Source organism: Dermacentor variabilis, chromosome 2 (genome assembly GCF_050947875.1).
Source record: "Dermacentor variabilis isolate Ectoservices chromosome 2, ASM5094787v1, whole genome shotgun sequence".
In the NCBI taxonomy this organism is placed as follows: Eukaryota; Metazoa; Arthropoda; class Arachnida; order Ixodida; family Ixodidae; genus Dermacentor; species Dermacentor variabilis.
The window spans coordinates 39,597,905-39,621,277 of NC_134569.1; the positions used below are offsets into that span (position 1 = coordinate 39,597,905).

The window sequence follows — 23,373 nt, forward strand, 5'->3', positions numbered from 1 at the left end:
ATAAGGCGCGCGGAGAAGCCGACAGATTGTGGCAAGGGTTGGCCGATTGAGAAATGGTACGTGGAGAGGGTGCGTGCGCAGTGGCAAAGCGAACAAAGTCACAACAAGGTTTGCCTGCACAGGGCGGGAGTAGTTTGGTGTCGCGCTGGCGTTCCGAGACGCGGCAGGCTCTTGGCGCGGCCAGAAGGAGAAAAGGCGCGCCGACGTCGTGCCAGCATTGATCGGTCGCGCCGCGAGGAGCAGGCGCCAAGGTGGGCGTCGCCGCCGCTAGGCCACGCCTCCGTATCCTCTTACTCTCTCTCTCTCTCTCTTCCAGCTTTGGCTCTTATTTAATTTCTTTTCCTTCAATTGGCCGGGGTGCCCCGCCTCTGATGCAGGCGCCCTTAGTTCTGTTTTCTCTTAAAAGTCGAGAGAGAGGGGGAGACCATTGGAGGCTTCTGACCACTTGACTCGGAAAGTGCGTTTTCTTGACTCTGACTGCTCGCTAGGGTCATGCGTTTCTCGTCCAGCCTTCATTTTAGCAAGTTCTTTTTCCTATTTTAACTTCTCTCTCTCTTTCTTTTTTTCCCCACATTTGTTTCCAGTGCGCGTTAACGCCATTCAGCGACCCCCTCGGGATTCTCGCTCGCTTCTAGGGAACGCAGGGCATGGCGTTTCGCCGCTCGGTAGGGTTGCCTGTTGTGCAAGACACGGCACTCTCTGAAGCATTCGCGGTGGCTTTTACGCCATCGGCTGAAATTTGTGCGCGCGCGCGTGAGAGGCAGTTCTGGGAAACGTCCGTTGCATTAGGTTAGGCTCCACCTAATGCGAAATGGAGCGGTAAAGCGAAGCGGCCGTTCCATACGTGCTGAGTGCAAGCACCTGCAGTGAGTGTAGAAAAAGGAAATTCTCTGTAAGCTCATTAACATACAGCTCGCTACGTGCTTCGTGGAGGCGATAGAGTTTTAACCCTATATCCCCCCCCCCCAATCACTCTGTTCCTGTACCAGCCACGCGAAAGACTTGGGAATGCAAGCGTGACGTTATTGGACAAATGTTTCCTGTCCTTTTCTTTGTTTGTGTATCTTTGCGTGTGTCACGAAACATGCGGTTCTTGTCGTTGCATACGTTAAGCTATATACATGGAGTTACCCCTTGCTCTAATATCGAGCGAACTGCAGGAACGTACAAGCAGCAGAAACATGGAGAGGACGAATGTTCTATTCGGATATTTAGTTTTTATTTCGTACTTTGACATGTATGTTTGTTCAACGGTGTGTTTACTAGTCGTTATCGCTTCTGTTTACTATTTTACAGTCTTTTAATTTCCCATTACTTCTGCTTTTCCCCATGATGCCACGCCTGTGGTGCCGTCAGTAGCGGTCACTTGCCACGAGGAACGATAAGAAATGGATGAAATCGGAGGAAAATAGTCTGAACAAAATGCGACCCAAATGTATTGCCTTCCGTGAACCTAAATATAGCTAGCATTGTAGCGAGTAGATTGGCTTCCCTGACTGTCAATGATCGAATAAAGTCAGGCAACTGGATTGTAGCTAATCATTAAGCAGCCACTACAAAAATGTAATGGCGAACGCGATAAACAAATTATACCCTCATACTTCTGCAAAATAATAATTAAATGCCGCGCTTGCAATTCATCTCCTAGTTGTCTGACCGCATATCACTACTGCCAAGGATATCGCAATACAAGCCTAACAAGCAACTTACAACAAGGAGTAACACTGAGAGACGGCAGGAGAAGGGTCTGAAAGAGAGGATATAGCACTAGGAAGAAACGCGCGAACTTCTAATTAGGTTCACATGATCTAATAAGAATAAATCCCCCAGACATCCGCATGACATGCCTCGCAAGTAGTTACCGTTCGTGAGTTGAATACTTTAGTAGTGGCGCATTCCTGCTGTCCGGCTGTTTTTACAAACACGATCGCGCAACCCATCTTCGCTGGTGTTCGCCTTTCGCTGCAATACGTGGCACAGCTTTCACGCTATGGCCGAAAGTCGTGCAACAAGCTATCGCAACACGGACGGCTGACTGAACGTGTGTGCCTTGGGAAGGGGGAAACCAACGGCGCACAAAAAACCAAAACGCACTCGCGCACAGCCCTCGAGAAAGAAGGGGGGGGGGGGGGATCTTACGCGGGAAAGGGTGGATGACACAACGAAACAAGTAAATGGAAGCGCTCGGAGAAGCGAAGAATTCGGTAAGGGTTCTAATCCGGAGAGGGAAAGGAGGCAAGACGCGGCGCGCATACCGAGACGAAGCTCGCAAACGTCGGTACAATCAGACACACGGCTCGCCCACTGCGGGACAAACAATGGCGAAGGCGTAACACGCGACAGCGCCGGAATCGCTCGCGCCGCCACCGCACATCTGGGCGACGGCGACTGGGAGAGCGCGGTAGGCAGAGATTGGGAGAGCGAAGAGCTACCGCCACATCGGGAGAGCACGGTGGGGGAAGGAAGAGGAAAGGCCTCGAGGCTGTCTCGCGAGGAAGGAGAAAAGGCGTGACTGGCGGTGCTCGAAGTTCTAACCAGAGTTTAGAGAGAGGAGAAGGACCCGGGCTGAAATGGGCGAGCGGAAATGGTGGAAGAGAGTAACAGGGAAAGAGGTGTGCCGTGCCGTCGCGGCGGGATGGGAGAAGGAAAAGTCGCGTTTGCTGGAGCGGGAGGGAGACTGCGCGTTTGGGGGTGTAGGGGGGAAAGGGAGGGGGGAAGGTGAGCGACGCGATGGGGAGGCTGGGGCGGCAAACGCGTGGCTTTTGGCGAGGCGCGCGGCGCAGGAAATCAGCGTCTCGGCTCTCGATGGATGCGGCCGCGACCAGGACCCACAGCCCGCCGTCGCGGAGCAGCCTCGCGTCGTCCGACGAGCACGGTCAGTGGGCACGCGATGCCATCTATTCGCGATATTTCCTGCGGCGCCGCGCGTCCACTTGAGTCTTTAATGACCGATGCCCATTTGTGTACAGTTCTTCCGCTGTTCGCATGTGTTTAATATATTTGTGCAGCCCACACGGTCAAGGGGGTTGGTGGTTCTATGCGTAGCTGCCGTCGCTCGTAACACGAAATTGTCACGGTCCCGTTAGCCGGTGGTTCACTTCCATATAAACGACTTCAAACAGCTGAGCAATGACTATATCAGGTTTACTTGGCTAAATTCACATACTTTCTTTCTGTTATCGGCGAAGGTGCATCATTACCCTCCGCAGCCGAAACTAAAATGAAGCATGACATGTCCTGACGCAAATGAATAGCTTGATGAGGTCCGTACTGTTATATTAATTTCCTTAGTTCTCGTAATTCGTACTTCACAGCCATCGTCCTTCCGTCGGCGTTGTTTGTTCTTGCGAAGACTTGCTCGTTCTTAACCCGCAAGGCTTCGACATTTAGAGCCTTGGCTGCTTCAGGTGGGGCGGCTCTCTTGCGCATATGCCAGCGCTGTGAGCTGCAGCACCTTGCGTGCTGCTGAAGCTGTTCATGAGCTTGCCTCAGTTTGTTCGTTGGTAGTTGCTGGTGCAGTGGCCCAACCTACTTTGGGAGATGGGCTGATTTATTGGCCTATTGACTTCAGCTCTGGTACAAAAGAAGTGAGGACGTGGCCACCCTTATTCGTCTTAACGTTTTCTCGGAGGCTTTACCCCTCGGACCTACAACGAATGCATGCTAGTTTTAGTCACATAGAGGCATACACGGCAGGCTGTGCAACCAAACTGGAACTACTGAGTGCTGATTTGCTCTTGCCTCGTAAAGCGCTTTACTTTTGGATGAAATATGAACAGAATTTAGCCGCATAGAATTAGTTACGTACCGTTCAACAAAAGTGACAACCAATGGGATTCGTTTATATTACTGGATGTCCATTCGCTGTAAAGAGACATATGCCGCTCAGAAACGCCGAGCCTCTCCGGTATACGGCGTCTGTCTTCTGAGAGGAAGCTGCTAATATTCGCCTAGTGTATAGTTGCGACTTTGCAGCCATTCTCCGAATGAATGCGACTATTGTATACTCGTGCACCTGATGGCCGGTTGGTTCTGGTTGTTTTTTCCTCCTTGAGCCTGTATACGAACCTTTTTTAGTAAGTTACTGCTCAGTTGGTAGAGCTTCGCAAGCGTGATGTGGAAGATGTGTTTGCTTACCACTGATGGTAAGTTGTCTTTTCGCCCGCTTTAACCTTATTTTTCATTATTATTTCTACATTCATTTCGATTAACAGAACAGTTCATTTCCTTAATTCTTTATTAAGCTTCGTCCTCTACTCGTATATGATTGTGACTAAAAGAAATAATATATGCCCCTCCTTATTCTTCTTGCTCATTACGCATACGGAGTTTTATGAACACAAGCCAGCTTGGCTTCTTCTAATCTCATCCTATAGCCCCATTTCGCTTCTTTCCATTTATTGATAGCTTCTTAGTCTAACGAAACCTTAGGGATTACTATCATCATCATCATTAGCCTATCTTTATGTACAGTGCCGGGACGAAGGCCTCTCCCAGTGACCTCCAATTACCACTGTCTTGCGTGAGCGAATTACGATTTGTGCGGGCAAATTTTCTAATTTCATCAAACCACCAAATTTTTTGTCGTCCTCGACTGCGCTTCCTTCTCTTGGCACCCATTCTGTAACTCTAATGGCCCACCGGTGTTATCTACCCCACGCATTACATAACTTGCCCAGCTCCATATTTTTCCCTTAATGCCAACTAAACCCAATGTCAATTATCAGCTACCCCATTTTCATCCCTGATCCACGCCGCTCTCTTCCTGTCTCTTAACGTAACGCCTAACGTTTATTGTTCCATCGATCTTTGCACGGTCCTTAACTTGCTCTCGAGCTTTTTTGTTAAGCTCCAAGTTTCTACTGCATATGTTACTACAATTAGAATGCCACAACTGTAGACTCTTCTCTTCATGGACATCGCTAAGCTCCCAGTCATGATTTAGTAATGTCGTCGGCGTTACAACCCATTTTTATTTTTCTGTATTTCCTTCTCATGATCAGGGTCCCCTGTAAGTAATTGACTTAGATAAACGTACTCCTGCACAGACTCTAAGAAGCGGATTGGCGATCATAAATTTTTATTCCCTTTCCGGGCTATTGAACATTGCCTCTGTATTCTACATATTAAACTGCAATGCTACTCTTACACTTTCTCGGTTATGGTTACTAGGGCTATGGTTTCTTAATTCAGCCTTGTTTGAACCTAGAGCACCCTCAACTTTTTTCACGCAAAAGTTATGGGCTTATTACGTGTTTTGAGGTGCGCGTACATGCATCGGCCTTTTCTAATGATTCTATTTACACGCAATATACAACCGGTCGCGCAATAACAATAACTTCGGGGCACTGCAATCTTGCCTGCCTTACCTATAACTAAAGAACACTTTGGAAACACTTAATTATATGCATTCTTCAAGCTAACAACGTTCTCTCTGCGTGTGAACTGAATTGTATCGGCGCTATTGAATTCGAGTGGGAGTTTCATCACGTTTCTACAGCACAGTTTACATCGTGGCCGCGCTGCCATGGACCTACAAGTGCACGTATCAGACGTTTGGCAATGGTCATGCGGCGGCTGTCATGCTGCCACAGATCATTGTAAAAAACAAATACATATAGGCACCAATACCACTGTTTGATTTCTAACCAAGTTTTCGCAATAAGTGAGTCACATGCTGTAAGTGTTCTTACAGAGGCATCCTTGCGTGTTCCATGCAAGCATCTGTCATACGGCAAGATGCATTGGGTAATTCCGTAATGCTTCGCATTTATGTAAGCGACACTTGTCGTTTGCCTTTTCTTTGTGCCTTTTGCGCGCATTGCGTGATTATGGCTTACGAGAACGCTTATAGGAGAAACCTTTTAGCCGAGGCTGTCCTGGTTGAAATTCGAGTGCGTAGCGCAGAATCGATCTCAGTAGGCAGCCGTTGAAACAACTTGAATGAAATGTGTTGCGTTAAGAGGAAAAACTCAAATTATATTGAGTGGTGGTTGCTGAATCTTAAGTTATGACCTCAATTGTCTCCAAAAAGAAATAAATTATTCACCAAGCGTTCAGTTGGCACTTACCACCCGTGCAGATGAGTTCGCACATCAAGGAACTCTAAGCGCGTCTTTGAAACACCAGCGGCTGCTCCTGCAACGAGAGATGAAGCGGGTGCGTAATGAAACTAGGGGTCTGTTTACGCAGACTGGGTTCATCTCAGCCATCAAAGCTGAAAGAAGGCATTCTTCCACTGGTGGCGATATTATTTCACATGTTTTCTTCAAGAAGCTGCAGCGAGGCTCTGTTACTGCGTTGCCGCAAGCAATGAATGAGGTAAGGACTTAAGTGTACCTTTCTGCATCCACAGCCCATCCATAAGTTTTCCACTCACCTCGCCAGTTTTCCTGGTGCTAATAAGAGCTGCAGTATCTTTGAGAGGGCGATCACCACTGTGGCAGTCATGGGAGATCGAACACAATCGGAAGTATGCAACCGCCTGAATTTGTATTTGCACCATGCATGTAGTTCGGCAAGCACCTAGGATCCATGTTCTCCCAGTCCAGGAAGATGAAGTGGCGCATTTATAGTTTGGCAGGAACCTCGTGCGTACTTTGGTTGCACTGTGGTAATTGAGCCAACGCATATACGAGGACATTCCTCAAGAGACGATTGTTAAGGACGTGCAGAGTTCGGGCCTGCAACGTCGAGTGAACAAATTAATACATTCATTCCACTGCTCTCGGACATTTTTAACACGCGTGCGTGGACGACAAGTTGGATGGAAAACCATGTAGCGTTACGTGGTTCTGTTCAGTCGTCTATATAGATTCTCAATATCTGTTGTCTTTTATGTTTTTTTTTTATATAAGTCGACGACATCGCACCATGGTTGAATATGGGTTTGCTCCCAATTCGCTCTGCTAGGAAAGGCTGTATACCTGTGGCGTCTAAGAAAACCATCTTCACCCGCACAATAGAACACGAACTCACTGTTGCAAATAAAGAAGAAGGTGCGCCAAGCACGAGCAGAGGCCATGGCTGAGCCATGGCCAACTGAGCCATGGCTCAGTTGCTGCCAGACGACGAATCGGTCAGACGTCCGGGTCCGGGTCTAATCCCGGTCGTTCATCTACACACGCCACAATTTTCACGAACGGGTGTCCATTTTTTTGGCAAAGTAAAACATACCGGAGGAAATATTCGCAACGGGATGAGGCACGTGTCTGCTGTAGCAAGAGTCCGAAGATGACTCAGCACATCGTAATGTAATGCCACCCAGCAAGAGCTGTAGGGAACGTCCACCTTTCTGAAGCGCTGGGATTACCCGTCGAGGTTGCTTGGTGGCTATGGTGTTGGGCTGCTAAGGACGAGCTTGGGGGGATCGAAACCCGGCCACGGCAGCCGCATTTCAATAGGGGCGAAAGGCGAAAACGCCCGTGTACTTAGATTTAGGTGCACCCCAGGTGGTTCAAATTTTCGGAGACCCCCACTACGGCGTGCCACATAATAAGATTGAGGTTTTGGCACGTAAAACCCCGTAATTTAATTTTTTAGAAGCGCTGGGATTCAACGCAGCTGGAAGCATTAGTTGGTCAGCAGTCTAGATAAGCAAGACACGTTTTGAGAATTGGCGGAAAAAGATACATGGACAAGAGTGATAGAGTCGGAGTCGTTACAGGCCTAGATAACTGTACAATATTTTGATAGAGATGTTCAATGAATAGAGCAAAGATAGAGGAGAGATAGGCAAAATGCTAGACTGCAATATATGTATATACGTATGATACCTGATAAGCTCAAGCAGACTAGGTCACTATTTTCTGCCGCCTCGCTTCGACGGGAATGCTATTAGAAGTTATCGATCATCACCACCATAACCGAAAGGCATACAGACTTCTTTTTTTATGTAAACCGATAAGAATTTAAAATTAAGAGGAAGAGGGTGGAGCAAGGCGTGGGAAAGGGGGAAGGTAATTATTTCTTTCGCTTTTCCTTTAATATTATACCATGTGCATGCATGGCTGCGTAATATGTATCATACAAGCCATAATAGACAAGCCGTTGCAAATTATACTACAGCTTGACTAGTGTATAGTCGGCGTCAAAAGTTTACAGACCACAGTATTTGAGAGAACACGGAGTATTTCCGCAGCCTGGGCACGCAGCCAGGTATTAGAGTTTCCAGCGCGTACTAACTATACGCCAAAACATAGTGTTGTATGATTTCAGTAGTTACCATGGCAAACTCTTCTGAAATTCATCAATTTCTCAGATCCGTCGGGCCGCTAACTTCTCACGCTGACCGTACATTGGTTTCAGAAGAACGCGCTAGTCACCCGCCGTGGTTGCTCAGTGGCTATGGTGTTGGACTGCTGAGCACGGGGTCGCGGGATCGAATCCCGGCCACGGCGGCCGCATTTCGATGGGGGCGAAATGCAAAAACACCCGTGTACTTAGATTTAGGTGCACGTTAAAGGACCCCAGGTGGTCAAAATTTCCGGAGTCCTTCGCTACGGCGTGCCTGATAATCAGAAAGTGGTTTTGGCACGTAAAACCCCATAATTCTTCTTAACGCGCTAGTTCTTGCAAAAGCTTTAAGTTAACCTAAACAGCGCTGGTACTCAATGCCTGGTGCTTCCAGCACGAGAACGGACTCTGAATACGGTAGTGCATCTGGCCTCCACTCCGCATCCCACATTTACCGTGCATGGCGCCGCTCACTCTTGTCCTCCGCACCCGCTTAATCAGCAACGCAGCTCAGATAATTAGGAAATTGAACGTTGCCTTATAGAATATGTTTTATTTGACGTCCACATTTTAATTAGAACAGGAAGTAAGATCATGATTGTTCGGCGAAGACGGCAAAGTTGCTGTCTACGTTGGCGATTGGGACACGTAAAGAAACCGGGAACCACCTTCACAAAACTTCGCTTATACGTAGGAGCGTTTCTTCGTTGGTCAGAGGTTGAGCTCACTCCTTTCGAGCCAGTGATCGGATTGGTAGCAAGACTATTTGTTGCGACGATGGCCAATCGAAATTTTTGCAGAAAAACTGTTAGATCGCCGAAATCTCAGCGCACAAGTGTTTCCGCGTTTCTATACCTCTTTTCCAGTGTAGGGTAGTAGCAAAAAGGATGTTTACTTCCGGATAACCTTCCCGCCTTCTGCATCTCATTTCTCTCTCTCTCTCTCTCTCTCTCTCTCTCTCTATTCTAAAATTACTTTTACTGAAATCCGAAATGCTGTAGAAGACTCACGCAAAGTCGCTATCCACTTAAATGTGGCAGAGTATTGCAAATGTATACACTTTCAATGCCCTATCAAAGGAAATGCCGCAGTTCAAAACCAGTCGTACTGGTTCTGGAATCAGACCTGCAGTGGGAACACTGCATTTGTTCTGTTCTGTTATACGTCGGTTGCATTGCAGAGATCGAGGTAGAAAGTGCACCGGTTACTCCATTTATTTATGTTCTACTGCCAAAATAAGAGTCCCTATTCAACATAAATAAATTGATAAAAGAGATAGTAAAGTTAACCGTAAGATTACAATTCTCTTGGACCAACGGATGCAGACTAAACGTGTAGACCGCATTTGGTTAGCGAAATGGACAGACGCTGTCGAGTGACCACTGCCTCATCGCCGACGTCCCTCTGTCTTGAGGTCAACCAAGAGACTTAGCAATACGGCAGATAGAACCCATATATAATCGATAGCCCAAATACAAGGCGCTCGAAGCAATGAACTAAAGAAATAAAAGTGCGGAAGATAAGTTTGAGCTAACTAAGAAATTACCATTTTGCACAATGATTATGCGTGTGTGTGGCTGGCGTGGCTTGTTTTTTCGTCTCGTCTTTTGTACCTCCCTCATTCAAGGCTGTTTCGAAGACTTTGTAAAGCCATTGTTACTGCTCTGTTCGTCAAACAGCTTCCGTATTAGACAGTATCCGTTCCGTAATGTACAATGGGATGCTTAGGACCATATCGACTTGATTTCGTTTACTATTGTTTCACATAGGCTGTATTGTTCACTCCATTTCATTATATTAATCTTCTTTCTGTCCACTTCTACAGCACGAAATTGGGCAAGTTGGTGTTGAGTTATCTTGCGATTAGCTGAGGACAACTGACAATCACGTCAATTTATACAGCCGATTTATTCTATTATTCCTTCAGTTGTAACCCATCGCTGTTCGTAATTATTATTAATCATTATATCAACTGACGACATGTGCTTTGGAATGAGCTGTTTGTGCAATATGTTCCCGCAGTAGTTCCCGCTGGGCGACGTGTAACTATTAAAATTCACAACAAATGTTTACGCAAATAATTCGCACATGGCAGCGATGTCAAAGACGCCTCGATTCTGTTAGTTGAGAGGGAACCGGCGAGGTACAATACTTTCAAACTCTCATTCCCCATGTAATGTGCAGAAATAAATGTAAATGACAGCGGGGTGAAGGCCCGTTCCTACTGAACTACAATAACGGGCGTAAGCCAATTTAAAAAAAAATTGAGTAGGGTTTGCCAATTTGTGAAAATTTGTCAATAGTAGGGTTTGGCGTATTGTATAAAAAAGATGCCAACTGGAAGAATAACTTGCTAACACGGTAACGCCTGGCATCCTGAGAGTTATAAGGCCCCCAGCCGCACTCAGCGCCTCCATTTGGCTCACGTCAAAGCCGTCGTTCCATCCGTGTCGAATGCGCGTAACAGGCCAAGGCAGCTCGCGATATCACGATGGACAAGTGCGGGCGGCGCGCAACAGTCGACAATAACGACCGTCGTAACAAAAAGAAAAAAAAAGAGAGAAATGTCAGAAAGAAATAAAAGGAACACGTCGGGACAAGGAAGTAAAAGCCGTGCGCAATGGATGCCCTGCGTAACGCGCCCGCTCTCCACCCGTGTACACTTGTGTGACACCCGTTCCCACGCAGACCTGTCGTGGTCGCCTCGCCGGTGCGCACTCGGGCGCGCACGGACGCCGCCGTCGCGCGCGTTGCTATTAACGCCGCGCCATTTGACGCTAGCGCATATGCTGTCTCTCCCCCGTGTTGTGTGCGGGCGGCGCGACACCCGTGACAAAGCGGGCGGCCAGCTTCCGAGTGAGACGGAAGAGAGAGAGAGAATTAAGCGAAAGCTTGAGTGCACACATTACAGGCCTCGCTAAACAGCCGTGCAGCGTTATGGAAGCTACACGTATACAGTTGCCGGCAGAATATCAGCGGGACGTACACACGCACATCGCTGTCTGTAACTACGCGAATCCTTTGCAATTTGGGTGATCGCCTTGTATGTAGCGGCGTAAACGTTGGTGATCAAATGTGCACCGGCCATTTCACTCGCCTCAACATGGGCTTATATTCACGAGGCTTTTCCGACCGAAAGAAGACGGGCCGACTCCGCAAAGCTTTTGTTCTTAAGAGGTGTTTGGAATGCCTACTTCGCTAATAATTTGACCAGCATGAGAATTGGCAGTAACATATTCTTACCAAGTACCTGGACATTGTGGAATCAGTGGCAATGATTCCGCCGATAACGCTATACTCGCACATCACATCAAGAAGAGCACAGCGTTCCAATTCCCCTTTCGAGGACAGACGCCGCAAGGCAGCTTCGACACCTGGCACCCGGTCCCTCACTGACCGAGTGGAACTCGCCAAACTTAAGAAAGACTTACACGAACTGCGTCGATTAAACCCCTCACTGCAACTCCGACCTCCATTCGGACTTCCTCGACGTGAAGCTACGCTTCGCTGTCGCCTTCGCATGGTTAGGAGTTGCCTTCACAAAGGCATACTCTACTTTAATTGGAGCGCCCGACAGTGCAGCATGCGAGGTCTGCGACACCGAAGAAAGTATCTAACACCTGCTGTGCCACTGTCCACGATATGCCCCAGAAAGACAAGAACTTGCTAACGCTCTCCAAAAACTGGACAATCGGCCGCTTTCCGTGCAGGTGCTGCTGGAACACCGCCCCCATCGCTCGTCGGCCCAAAAGCGGTGAAGACACTTTTGTGCTTCTTGAGGGCGACGGGCTTTTGTGAACGTCTGTGAGAATTAGTGCAATTACTATTAGCCCACACGCGTCAGCGAACTCACCGCTAATTTCCTTCCATCCTCTCTCTACCTGTCATCCTTGTTTTCCCCTTTCCCATTCCCCCGGTGTAGGGTAGCCAACCGGATGTTATTCTGGCTAACCTCCCTGCCTTCTGCTTTTTTCTTTCCTTCCTTTCTATTCTTACGATGAGTTCTAGCATAAGAACTTCTTTGTGATTACGAGTCACCTTGTCTCTAGCCAGTCGCTTTCGCGGAAGGCGACTCTCCATACGTATACAACTATGTTTATCGTGCAGTGCGCTCCGCGGACGGCACCCCGTAACACTAGTGTGCGTGCAGACCATCCAGCACCAGACCTTTCTGGTGTGCAGCATGCCTCACCAGATCACCGCGTGCGTTGCAGCTGTGGCGCTTTGGGGTGCAAGAAAGGACGTGCCACACTGCAATGGTGGTGCAAGCCAGCTATATAACGCCTTGCAGGCCCCCCACTCTGGGGCACACTCAGCAGTATACCTGAACATTCTGGTTCGCATAGCTGCTGTACCCAGATTCCAATCGGCATGCACAGCAGCTAGTTCGACACCGCTCACGTGTTCCCCCTGGAAACACCCAAGGGATAGAGATTTGGCGTTATTGGTATAGACGGCATCGGTATAGGCTCTCTCCAATCATAGCAGAATTGAGGATGGGGACGGAAGAAACGACGCTTCGCTTCTTTGCGCTGAATGTCAAAAGGAAGCACCGAACATCAGTGGTTGTACGCATCGGCCAGCACCAGACCACTCTGACAGGAAGCGCGGCAAACGTTGCGCATATTTAGTGTTTACAACAGAGAACACCAGAGCACAGGAGACAGATCTTGTAAATCATTTAGCTGGGCGAATGCTGCACGCTATTGGTGCCGCTCTCTTCAGCGCCCCGAACCTGTCAACTTTCCAGCGTGTCGCCGTCGCGCGGCGACGCGTGTACGCGCCCTTGTGAGCGGCAGCAGCGAGCAGACGTCGCGTGTCTGCCCGTCTCAATGGGCGCCTAACGAGCGAGCGTCGCGCCGCGATTCAAGGCGCCTCTGCCGCGTCAAAGGCCCCGCCGATGTGCGTCGTGCGCCCGCGCAAAAGGTGCGAGCGCACACGCGCGCAGACGCGGGAGGGGTGGAAGGGGGAGTGAACAGCGCGGTGACGCGCGGGGAGCGAGAAAGAGGAGCGAGTCATTTGGCTGTGCGCGGCCTTGTTAGCGGCCTTTTCATTTGGGACAATTTTATAGTGACTTCGGCGCTCAGGAGCCACCGCTTGTCGTGTGTGGCGTCGCCGAGTGGCCGCCTCAAAAAGTGAATTCACCCCTCCCGCCTCCGCTGTCTTCCCTGCCTCTTTTCTTCTTTCATATTTAGAAGTGGTGAAATGTCTTACCAGTCAATTGAAGCGTGTACTTAGCGAGTAGGCACAGCGTTACAAAAGCAAGGAAGTGAAGCGCAAATTTTACGCTGGCGTTCGTAAGAGTTTGCGTGAAGAGGTATTGCATGGATGTAGCGCCGCTCCGAGACACTACAGCCGCGTGATGCATGTCAGCCCTGTAATGTAAGTCGGCAATCTTGGCCGTGAACTGCTGATAGAGTTCATAGAGCGGCAATAAATCTGTGCAGCATGCCACATGTGGTATCGACGCGCCTCACAGCATTCATATTATATATATATATATATATATATATATATATATATATATATATATATATATATATATACAGAGAGAGAGAGAGAGAGAGAGAGAGAGAGAGAGAGAGAGAGAAACGAAAAGGGAAAGGTAGGGAGGTTAACTAATAACGTACACGGTTGGCTACCCTGCACTTGGGGAGGGGCAAAGGGGAAGATTAGATAAGAAGGAGAGAGAACAAAAGTAATGACGCTTAATGACGTGCTCTACAAGTTAAACTTAGCCTATTAAATAATAGAGTGCTTTTGGAGGAAAAGATCCTGGGACCATGGCGTCTGCATTCTTGCATGCGAAAGGCCACAAAATCGCCTTCTGCACTTCTTGAAGGCTACTGGACTGTACGAGTGCTTGTGACAGTGAACATTCCTCTGCGATTACCTTTGGGAATGATTAGTTGCTTTGAAGTTATTACTAAATCTATGCATCGAACTCAGAAAGACTGTTTAAGTCAAAAGATAATAAAATTGCACGCGTTTCGAAAAAAAAGAAAGCAATGGGACGCGGCAGGAGGCAAAGTGATTGGTAGCGCCAGCATAACCGTATTCATTGTAAGTTCCTGGGCAGTGCCACGAGCAGTAGTAACGATATAAAACGATATGATTGCTTGCATACATTAAAGACACCGCTTATGTCCCAGCCAGCGCAAGAGTTGTTGAGTTTGTCAGCAGCAAAGCCAGAATGTGATTTGAGAGATGTGTCCATCTTGATGCCGATTTCTGGCGGGGCCGTTTTCCACACTCTCTTAGGCACTTGCTTGTCTTTGTAACAAGGATTAATTAGAATTTCAATAAGTTTGTACCTATGTTAAAACACCTCCCCTCCGCTACCTATGGTTCAGGCGCCGCAACGCAGTGAGATTTCAATACACCTAAAATCCACAACGACTAGCTCCATACATATCACGTTTCACATTGTAAAGCGTGCGCCGTGAAAGAACGAATTAACTGGTCACTCAGTGAATTTTTGTTTAATAAAAACTTACAGGCTGCCACGTGGTTTTGCTGTCACACGCATTAAATGCTGCATGGAACTCACATTACTGTAGGGGTGGGGTAATACTGGAAGTTTCGAACACGAATCGAATATTACACACTGACTATTCGTATTCGCAAATGAACTGTTCAGTATTTTCGAATATCTAAACTAACGAAATATCTTGTAACAACCGACTGTCCAAGTCCGATTACTGTTTTTCGTCTGCTAAACAAAGTATCACAAGTTTTCAGAAGTGAGATAACAACAAACGTTTTCGAAGCAATGCTGAAACAAAAAATTGGAGGACGCTTAAGATGGCCTTTAAGAGTGGAACCCGATAGCATTCAAATATCCCTGACTGCTTCTCACGATTCCCGGAAACCGCAGCGTCATCATCATCATCAGCCCATTTTATGTCCACTGCAGGGCGAAGGCCTCTCTCCCTGCGATCTCCAATTGCCCCTATCCTGCGCCAACCGATTCCAACTATCGCCCGCGAATTTCCTAATTTCATCGCCCCACCTAGTCTTCTGCAGTCCTCGACTGCGCTTCCCTTCTCATGGCACCCATTCTGCAATCCTAATGGTCCATTAGTTATCTAACCTGGGCATTACATGACCTGCCCAGCTCCAATTTTTTTCTCTTAATATCAATTAGAATATCGGCTATACCCGTTTGCTCTCTGATCCAAACCGCTCTTTCTGTCTCTTAACGTTATGCCTAGCAGTCTTCGTTCCATCGCTCTTTGCGCGGCACTGCAGAGTATGTAACTGTGATTTTTACCGGGAAACACTCGCGGCGAACGTTGTGCACGAAGGCGGGCTGTCTGGTAGAAACGCGGCCTCTTGCCCGGGCCGCGATGAGGCAAAGGCGAGTGCCATCTGGAAGTGTTTCAAGGAAGCGGGCGTGCCGCTACGTGGACTCCGAGATGTTTACGCGCCGGCGTGGGCAAATGGCGGACGCCGTCTCCGGTCTATGGGTTGTAGAAACACTGGAAAAGGGGTTTGTTTAGGTTTTCGCTTAACAGAATTATGTTCTCTCGTATATTCATAATACAGCCCGAGAGCTATCATGCCTATAGGTTTTGTGTAAGTTGTAGTTGTAAGCCGGGGGCCCCAACGGGTCTCCGCCGGCTAGTCCTTCAGGACCTCAATAAAAGTTCATTGTCTGTCTGTCTGTCAGTCAATTCCTTGCGTTACATGGAAGGCCTGGGTATGCGTGGTTCGAAAAACTTTTTTGCCGAAACGACGTCCGACGCTGGATTTTCTGCGACACCAGCTCCTTAACGCTGTCGCGTGAAAATGTGCCATGCAAGCTTTGTTTTCTGTTTCGCGGTAGGAGCCTACACGACAGCCTGTGATTTCTGCTTGCAGTCTGTAATTTAATGTTTCTTGCAGTCTAATCATGAAGCAGTTTTATCTTTTTATGCTGCACCAGTGATGTTTTCCTTGCGACGCTCCCTTTCACATGCATGTGCCTACGTCGTTCAAGTCTTTCAGGGGCTCTTTTCTTTTTCCACGCCTTATCTTTCTTCTTCAATAACCATTTATATACTGCTTTTGGAAAAGTACTCATACGGGAATCATTCATTTTTGGAAAGCTTGTTTGCAACGAGGCTTTAAAGATGTTGATCAAGAGACAATTCATGCGGTTATTTTAATGACAGTCAGTCATCTTGTACATAAAACTGATACTAACTGTCCGTAGTAGTTATAGCTGTCTTTCTTTCACTAGTCAGTACAAGCGTGGTACCTAGTTATGCCGAAATAAATATTCATGCTGTAAATATATGCGTCTGCGTTTGACTATTCGATATTCGATTCGATATTCGATACTTGCTATTCGCATTCGATTCGTATACGGAAAAGTTTATATTCGCTCACCTGTGATATTATGTGATTGCCCAGCACACATTTGCTGGAGCGCGGACGTTGGGCGATTCCCTAGGCAGCGTTGGCAGGCACCCACTGACGGAGGGTGATATTCTCGGCCCATGACCTGACACTGCATGCTGGAATACGGACAAAAATAAAGGCGCTGTTGAAGTTCCTGCATGACACAAAACTAGACGAGCGGCTCTAGAAGGGCCGATGTCGAATGCACATTAGCATTTATTCCTTCTCTTGTCCTCGTAATCATCCATTCCAATATTTTCGCTCCTTTTCCCTCTTCCCCAGTTCAGGGTATAATAGCAGACCAGAGGACACCAGCTCAGGTCGACCTCTCTGCCTTACCTGGCAACAAATTTTCTCTCTTGATATCCGATACAATAACGAGCCGCAAATATAATCATCTTGCTTAAAATCCTTGTATTCAATGATCAGAGACAGTCACAGAAATGGGTGGTACGTGCAAGACGCCCGCTGTTGCTCGGCAAGCCGTGCAACGCACCGCTTCTCCCGATATTTAGCGTTAGGCAGCTGACAAGCGCGCGGTTTCAACACGCAAAGAGGACGTGTCGAGTTGTCGCGATTTTATTCGGAACCGCCTATATAGCCGCGCTGCGCCTTCGGGAAACGTCACCGAAGGCTACGCACAATGCAGCCATTAACGGCGAAACCAGCCCGCGCGTCAAACACAATCTGGGCGCGTGTCTGGTGCTCGATTGTTTGCCCTCTTCCACTCCGTCGTCTCGTCTCTGATCTTTAGCACAGGTAGTTGTGTACAGAAGAGAATGCATGCTCTTACTCACGCGCGAAAATGCGTGAGAAACAACGTCAAGTATGTCCTGTCGCGTCTTCTTAAGCTGACTGCATTTCTTTTCTCTTGCCACCAACTGTGATATTAGTTTGTATCCAACAAGTTCAAGCGGCCATCATCTTTAATAATTCATTCGTTCATTCCCTCTGTTGACTACTCGTTCCTTGTTCTTTTCTACTGCTCCTTTCTTTTTCTTTTTGTGTGTATATATGTGTGTGTGGCGGGCCCATATTTGTTCGATGTAAGAAGTACTGTGAATATCCTCCAACTTCAACTTTTCCTTACTTCCAAAGTCTAAAGTTAGCTTAACACGTCTATGTTAACAAAAAAAAGAGCAAGAGAATTCGGCATCCGTATACTGCGCCGGAGCCTTCACCAGGTCATTTTTGATCGGTTTCGCCCGGTTATACAAACTCTGGCGATAAATGTGGACATAATAACGAAAGCACAAAGGTTGGCGTCTCACTGACGAGAATGTGAAGTACTGAAAGGCCGCGCCGAACATCGATCCGAAGACCTCACTAAATCATTCAATAGAGCGACAGGTGGTCACTACTACCGATTACTACTACTACCATGCTACCTGCATGGAAAGGAAAAGACAGAGAAATGGTGGTTATTTAGGGTTAGCATCACGTCCACACAACGCACAATAAACATTGCAAGGTCATTTGCAAGGTTAAGTTCATCCGGGTGCAGAATCCCCTCGCTCTCCATCTTTTCTTCATCCTCCTCATGCTGATTGGCGTCTCGCCGCGGTGGCTTAGTGACTGTGGCGCTGCGCTGTTAAACACGAGGTCGCAGTCGCGAATCCCGGCGGCGGTGCGGCCGCATTTAGATTGGGGACGAGGCGCTAAAGAGAAAAATAAGTTGAGCTGTACATTAGTAAATCGCCCGTCTGCAATACCAGAATCCTACCGTGAGAGGAGGGTTAATAAGCGAGAAAAGACGGGCGGCGTTGCTGCCTGTACATAGAAGTTCCCACAATAGCTCGCTGTGTCATCGTGTGTCCGGACGGCGTTGGCTCGGGACCCATTAATGTGTTATCGGTGGAGATGTGCCACGTCGTGTTTCAATGTAGCCAAAGACTGATCTCAGCAAGTGTCGAGAACCTTTACCGCGCTACAACGGCCCAAATATGAGAAAAGCGCGTTAATGTCCGTGACGTCACACTGATGCAGCACTGACGCAGCGTCACACTGACGCAGTGGCGCTGCGATTTCAGCGCGCGAAATTTACTAAATTAAAGTTTATGAGGGGGGAGCACGCGCGTCACCCAGTCCGGCCGCAATATGGCCTTCATTTTCTCTCCTAGTAATCGGTAATGAAAAAAATACTATTTTAGGAAAGAAGATTAAATTAACGAGAGAAAAAAAGGAATATACTTCATCAATCAAAAGAGATTTATTTTTCTCTCTTTTGCGTCCCTTCAACGAAGTGCTGCCCCCGTCTTATACTGTCGCGGTGGCACGACGGCTATGGAGTTTTGCTGCTGAGCACGATTTCACGGGTTCTACTCCAGGGCGCGGCGGCCGCATTTCGAAGGGGGCGAAATGCAATATCGCTTCTGTTCAGTGCCTTTGGTGCATCGTGCAAAGAACGCCGTGAGGTGAAAATTAATCCGCACACGGCGTATCTCATGGCCCCTGCGTTGCTTTGTGACGTTAGACCCCGTCAATCAATCAATCAATCAATCAATCAATCAATCAATCAATCAATCAATCAATCAATCAATCAATCAATCAATCAATCAATCAATCAATCGAGTAGCTGCCCCGTCTTCGCGAAATGTGCGCGGAAGTGCACGGTAACCTACATTCTAAAAACGATTTCACCCTTTGGGGGGCATATTTGCCACACAACGGTATTCGTCATCTGTCTTGCCCGCATTTCCTTTCTTTCACGCGGCGGGCCCGGTACTTCCGATTCACGAACGGCATGCGCGTTAGCAGCGTGACAGATCATTCTCGGCAGGAACGAGCGCAGCGTTTTCAAGAAAGGAAACGCAAGCAAGACAGACGACGATTATTGTTGCGTGGCCGATATAGACCCCAAAGGGTGCAATGGTTTTTAGAGTGCATATAAGCGCACTTCGCACGGTAGCCCTTATATACGTCGCCGCCCAGAGCTCTACGGACACACAACGAGCGCATGGCAGGTGCACCCAATGTTCGTTCGCGTATCTCTCCTCTGCTTTTTTTTTTTTTTTCGGCTTGCATCGCGAGGACGCTTTTTAGTGCGCGCAGCTACGCCTTCGTATACGAGCTTGTCGCGGCTCCGCCAATGCCCGTGAGTCTTCGGCATGGTTGCGTTGTGGCGCCGCTATACACGACGTGTGCAGGGAAGAAAGGGGCCATCAATCTCTCGCGCTTCAAAGCGCGTGCCACGGTGCGCGTTCGGCCTATTATTCTCCTCATCCCTGCGCGCGCCTGCGCGCCTGCCTATATGTGCGCTTTCGCTGGCCTGGAACGCGTGCTTCGTGGGCGCTCGCTCTCTGGCGGGCCTCTTGCAGTATACGTCGGCGAAAACAGCAACAGAACAAGCTTGCGCCGCCGCAACAGCATGCGTATCCGTGACAGCATACAACAATTAACATCTTTTCTTGTCCTCTTTGCTTTCTTTCTTTTTATTTTTAAGGAAGGGCCGATTTCTTTTTTCGATACTTTTTATGTTACTTATTTCCCTTTGCCGAATGCACTCCTCGTTTGTCCGGTATCCAGATCCACGCGTCAGTAGCAGCTTCGTCATTGAAAAATTTTTTTCCCATTCCTCTCTAATTTATCTATCCGTATAGTGCAAGCACGCACAAAGACGCAGAACGTCGTTTTATTTCGATTTTTTTTAGCAAGTGCGTGATACTGCTGCTCCGTCTTCGCCTCATTATTATTCTTATTTCTTTCTCTACTTTCTTACGTGATATTTCTTTTTCGCACTGCCTATGGCAGAATTGAAATGTTTTCTTAACGTTTACATACTATACACTCCCGTTCTCAGAATCCACACATGAACTGTGATGGGTTGAGCGTTGCTAAATAGCGCGAGCTCAAACGCTTTCTTTTTTCTTCACGGCTCGGTGGTCGCGGGCTCGCTTTCGAAGGCGCGCGAGACGTCGACCTTTGTTGCCAGAACGCTGAAACCGCGCGGGAGTAAATTACGCACCCACAATAGAGCGCGCCCCTGCCATGTATACCGCGTGCAACAGCCAAGGTGACTGACGGCGCCAAAGGACGTAAAACGTAGAGTGAGAGAATGAAGGAAAACGGTGGCAATTGTCGATCGCGAACGCCGGTCGCGACGCGACGCGTAGGCAGCCACGTGCGAAACACGCGTTCGAGCAGCGGGTCCTTGTGTGTGTATGTGTATATATAAATCTACATATAAACATAGGGAATTCGCGCGAAACCACTCTTGGTTCTACAGCGATAAAGAATCGTTGTGCGTTATTTACCGCGTGGTCATGCGTGTGTGCCGTTTATAAGGGTGATATATAGCGTTCTCCCGCTTATAGTGTATATGCAGACCTTCAGCGCAGCGGGGCGTGTGTGGCGAGGTTATATCTTTGAACAAATACGCGAGCCGTAATTCACGTTGGAACGAGAAGCGTATGTCAAACGACGCGGAGATGACGCGCGTACCTAAGCACTTGTTCCACTGAAATGTTAATTAGAAGAGCGGGATGTTTGATTGGAGCGAGAGAGAAAAGGATAAAGAAAATTAATTTGAGAGAAGCCAGGTAGGACGGGCGCGTTCCATACAGCACGATGTGGAACGAGAAGGAAGGAAATGTATAAGTTGACTATATACAGACTCGGTCTAGTTGACCTTACCCTGCGTGTGCTGGTGGGAAAAGGAACGAAAGAGAGAGACAATAGGCAGGAGTTCAGAAAGTTGCGTGCACTAAACTAGGAACAGCATACGTATATACTGTAAGAGTGCTAAACGAAAATTTGCAGTCAATCAAACACTGCCGTAGTAATGGGTACTATATAGTGCATGGAATTTCGCTTGGTTTAATTAGGCACGTGGCTTAGTTATTGGTTTCAGCGCGCACGTGTGTGTGCGCCCGCAGGTCTAGTCGTCCGTGTTCACGCGCAAGCTGGCCGCAGCTAAAAGGCGCGCGAAGTACAGAGGGAGAACGCCGCCTTCGCTGCCATAAGTCCATCTCCGCACATTGTGCAACCGTCGAGAACCGCACGCGTCGCAGAACTCGGACAGGTGGTACATATATACACGCACGCTTTGGCCGACTACAGCGCACATACAGGCACAAACTTCTCCGCCTCCGAGCCTCCCCCGACCCTGCAGAGGATAATGCCGCATGCTCATCACTTATCCTTCTTCTCTCGTATTGCTCCGACCGCTTGTCATGCATGCATGCGATGCGGCGCGGAGTCACGGGAGGAGGAGGAAAGAGGAGGGGGGCGCAGACGAAACCCAAAAAGGAAGCGACCGCCGCAAGGCGACGCGGGTCTGTGTCGGCGTTTCCTTTGGCGGCGCTTTGCTTGCTTCTTACATCGCCTCTTTGGAGCCAGTTATACAACGCGTGCACGTATACACACCCTCTCGACGGCGGCAAGGAAATATATAGGCTCCGTCTGATTCCTGAACGACAGCCTGTACGTCGCAGCTCGTTCGATTAAAAGAAAAAGCGCGTGCTTTGGGCCAGAACGCGAGCCGCTCGTGCCCGCAGCTACACTCGCGCGTCCGCTTGCATCGGAGAACGAACGAGACGGAAGAACGGTCAAAAGAACTCGTGAAGGAAAAGACGACTGGGGCGGAGGAGCTACGGACGGGATAGCGACGGGCAAAAGCCAAGATCGGCACTGCACAACGAGAAAGCGTGGTGTACGCGCGCGGCTAACATTGATACAGGCCGCCTTTGGAATGGGATGAAGAGGCCCGCCTCGTCATTCAATTATAGCCTCTCGCTCGCGACCGCTTCGCTTGCGCCGCAGCTGTGGCGCGCGGCACGCCGTCGCGGCAGCGTCCGTCCCAACTTGCGAAATTTCATGTGACCGGTCGCGCTTTAAACTCGCCGGCACGTGATGTCGTAGAGGCTGCAGCATAGCTGCCGTACTATGCTACGCATGCATACCGTACCATAAAGGGGGTCTCAGCGAACACGTTCGATTTATTATTATTATTATTATTATTATTATTATTATTATTATTATTATTATTATTATTATTATTATTATTATTATTATTATTATTATTATTATTATTATTATTATTATTATTATTGGCTGTGGCAGAGAGCACAATTTTAGTCCATGAGCTGGTCTGCTCGAAGAGGCGGACGTCCTTTGCAAAAATAAAATAAAATGCATAATCGACTAATTAACAAAGAATGCCTGATTAAGTTTCTGACTAATTACTTTGTGGCACATATTGCAATTTACAAATTCCAGCGGGTGAGACTAGAAGGCATGTTCACCAGAAACTAATTGTGTGGGTGGCGCCATTTACGAGATATGCGCCATCAAACTTGTGGCAAAAGTGCAGGTTCCCCTTAATTTCTTAACAAAACCTCCTTTCATGCACTCAAGCACAAAAGTAACTGGAACGCCAATGCATTTCTCTGCAAAGTCCTGGAATCAATATCCTGAAAGTGGTGTCATCCTGAGAATTCGCTCCAAGTGTATCCGCCTTGCGAACTCGTCGGCTAAAAATTTGTAAATTGCAATATGTGCCATAAGGTAATTAGTTACAACATTCTTACTAAGTTTTTGTTAATTAGTCGATTATGCATTTAAGTTTCTTGTGCATGTTCGCCTCTTCGAGTGGACCAGCTCACGGACTGCATAATTGCGCAATCCGTCACAGGCAATTCTTGAAAAATGTTGTGAGCGTTTGCTGAAACGCCCGGTCCATTAAATCAAGTTTCCTATTGACGTAACTTGTTCTATATTTGATTCCCACCCGCGACTCTCCGCCGTGGTATTCGT

General features: G+C 48.0%; 1 protein-coding gene across 2 annotated transcripts in view; it reads left to right on the forward strand.

Annotated features, from left to right (window-relative positions):
• The first annotated feature begins 2,729 nt into the window (after positions 1-2,729).
• LOC142571664 (photoreceptor-specific nuclear receptor-like) overlaps positions 2,730-23,373 on the forward strand; it is a 61,271-nt gene continuing 40,627 nt past the window's right edge. For both annotated transcript variants that reach the window (XM_075680188.1, XM_075680189.1), the window contains exon 1: positions 2,730-2,875. In XM_075680188.1, coding sequence (XP_075536303.1) covers positions 2,731-2,875 — 145 coding nt within the window. In that variant the 5' untranslated portion in view covers position 2,730. The remainder of the gene's footprint in view (positions 2,876-23,373) is intronic.